This window comes from Sphaeroforma arctica (genome assembly GCF_001186125.1).
Source record: "Sphaeroforma arctica JP610 unplaced genomic scaffold supercont1.108, whole genome shotgun sequence".
In the NCBI taxonomy this organism is placed as follows: Eukaryota; class Ichthyosporea; order Ichthyophonida; genus Sphaeroforma; species Sphaeroforma arctica.
Window position 1 is genome coordinate 1 of NW_014040450.1, and position 2394 is coordinate 2394.

At 43.4% G+C, this 2394-nt stretch overlaps 1 protein-coding gene across 1 annotated transcript in view; it reads left to right on the top strand.

Moving 5' to 3' along the window:
* Positions 1 to 38: 38 nt before the first annotated feature.
* The window catches only part of SARC_02419 (hypothetical protein), a gene marked incomplete at both ends in the record, with an annotated part of 3199 nt that continues 843 nt past the window's right edge, over positions 39 to 2394 (top strand). Inside the window, 5 exons of the mRNA XM_014303812.1 lie at positions 39 to 236; positions 335 to 418; positions 1298 to 1515; positions 1727 to 1947; positions 2258 to 2388. Of these exons, the coding sequence (XP_014159287.1) occupies positions 39 to 236; positions 335 to 418; positions 1298 to 1515; positions 1727 to 1947; positions 2258 to 2388 (852 nt within the window). The remainder of the gene's footprint in view (positions 237 to 334; positions 419 to 1297; positions 1516 to 1726; positions 1948 to 2257; positions 2389 to 2394) is intronic.

Here is a 2394-nt window from a genome sequence, read left to right on the forward strand (position 1 = left end):
TAGAGGTTCGTTATTTCACTCTATTCATAGCTATCGCGATGTATATACTACCTAATCCGCAGGACAAATTAGACGCCGTGACGAAAGTATCGAACTTTCTGACGGATCAAGTTCAGAACGCGTTGAATGTGGGGCTGCAGGAGATGAAGCAGCGGCAGAACTTGGCCATTAACTCGTTGCACACTATGAAAACGGAACGGGCTGATGTGAGAGACAGGATAGCTAGGGTGGAGAAGGTACGATATGTGCCAGGATAGGCTCTGTGAACTTTCCATTTGTACCACATATTGTTCTATTTTCATGTTCTAAAAATAACTTTCAATTGATGCCACAGTCCGTGGAGGAACTAAATAGGTACTTCGCCAGCCATGCGGAACGGCTCGACAAGGTGGTCAGGCGGATGGAAGCCTACATGATGGTATGCGGGGTACAATATACGATATGTGGGCCGTGTTTTATACTATATGATATAGCCGCACATGATGGTATGCGGGGTACAATATACGACGTTTAGGCCATGGTTTATACTATATTATATAGCCGTGCATGATGGTATGCGGGGTACAATATACGACGTTTGGGTCATGTTTTATACTATATGATATAGCCGCACATGATGGTATGCGGGGTACAATATACGACGTTTGGGTCCATGTTATATACTATATGATATAGCCGCACATGATAGTATGCGGGGTACAATATACGATATTTTAGCCATGTTGTTGTTTTATATGATAATTTGGTACGCGAGGTACAATATACGACATTTAAGCCCTTGTTTTGTATTGAATGATAGAGGCATACATAATGTAATGTGGAGTACAATATAAGACATTCGAGCCATGTTTTGCATTATAAAGTGTAGATGTCGTTAATTCGTACATGTGATGGTTGTAAACGGACCATTCAAAGGTTGCTACTGTAATACGCGATCTCAGAAGTTGGAAGTATTGGCATAAATGCGTGTGGGTTTTACGACATAGCAGCTACAAGTCCGACGCAGTACTTGTGTTCTTGTTGTTTAAACCGGATGACTAAGGAGAACGCACGTTCAAACGGGAATGGGTGGCTCAAAGGCTTTAATGTCATGTAAGCGTATTACAGCCACACGCGGGAGAAGTAAAAGGTGGTCCAAACAAGATGGACTCGCATTTTGACTATCACATGGAGCAGTCTGTACTTTCATTTAAACGCATTAAATGTCACCTGCAGACATTTCTTTGCATGTGTACCGATATATATATATATATATATATATGCCTGTCAACATGCATACACAACCAACCTTTCGCAGAGACGGAGGATTGGCACGAGCAAGCGTTGCTTGTGGGTGTGCGTGTGCAGTGGAGTGGGTCTCATGTATTGGATTGCTGCCGCAATGCTGGCTGTGGCTCAGTCATGTCTGCGGATGTTACACCGTCTGTGGTTACGAATGGTTAACAGTAGTGATTCGGAGAGGATACCCAGAGGCAAGTCCCCTGGCCATTTGTGTGGGCAGCGTGATGTGGTGTGGTGTGTGGTCGCTACTAGCACAATCGTGTCGGTGGATGCTAAAGAGTCTTTGCGCATATACGTTTGCCTATACTTAGACGTTATACTTAGAATCGCATATGCCTTCGATTGTACATTTGATGAAGTATTACTTCTACATCAGTCCCTGCATTAATATTTGGTTCGAGTGGACATGGCTCTGGTTGCTCTCATTTCGTCCAGTCTTCTGCAGGACGTACAATCACCCGAGTGGCGGCCATTGGGCCAAACATGTCGTAAATAGTTTGCGACTTATGTTCAATACTGTTGCAAACTTCTCAGCTGATTTTCTGTTTTGTGTAGGTTTCCATCGTCTGACGAATGGATTGCAGATACACAGAGGTACCATGGAAGACAGTTGTCGCAATCTATTTGCGACTGTGTCGTTTTTCTTCACCCATGCATTATTTGACGGTACGTGATGGCGTGTTTAATATACACTTTTAATACACACTTATTACACGTTTGATATACAATATTTGTGCTGGCGTTATGTGCTCGGGTGCATCAGAGTTTTCGCTCTGAAGTTTTCTTTAAGTTCTCCGAAAGGATTGTAGGCGAGTCCCATTCCGCACCATCCAGTAAGTGGCTTTTTGGACCTCTTTATTCAACATTTGGATCCCGGACGTATCTGATCCGATCTTTATCCCATATTTGGATACAATATCCATGGATCAAAATATGCTAAAACCAAACCATTGATATATATCCCATACATTAACAGAAGGGCAGGATATCGATGGTGCACCAGACGGCGTCGCCTCGCAATCGTCTGATTCCATATACTATCCATATGCATCGGATTATGCGTTCACGCTGATGATCTTCATGAGCATGGTGGCCTTCGTGACCATCGTGGGA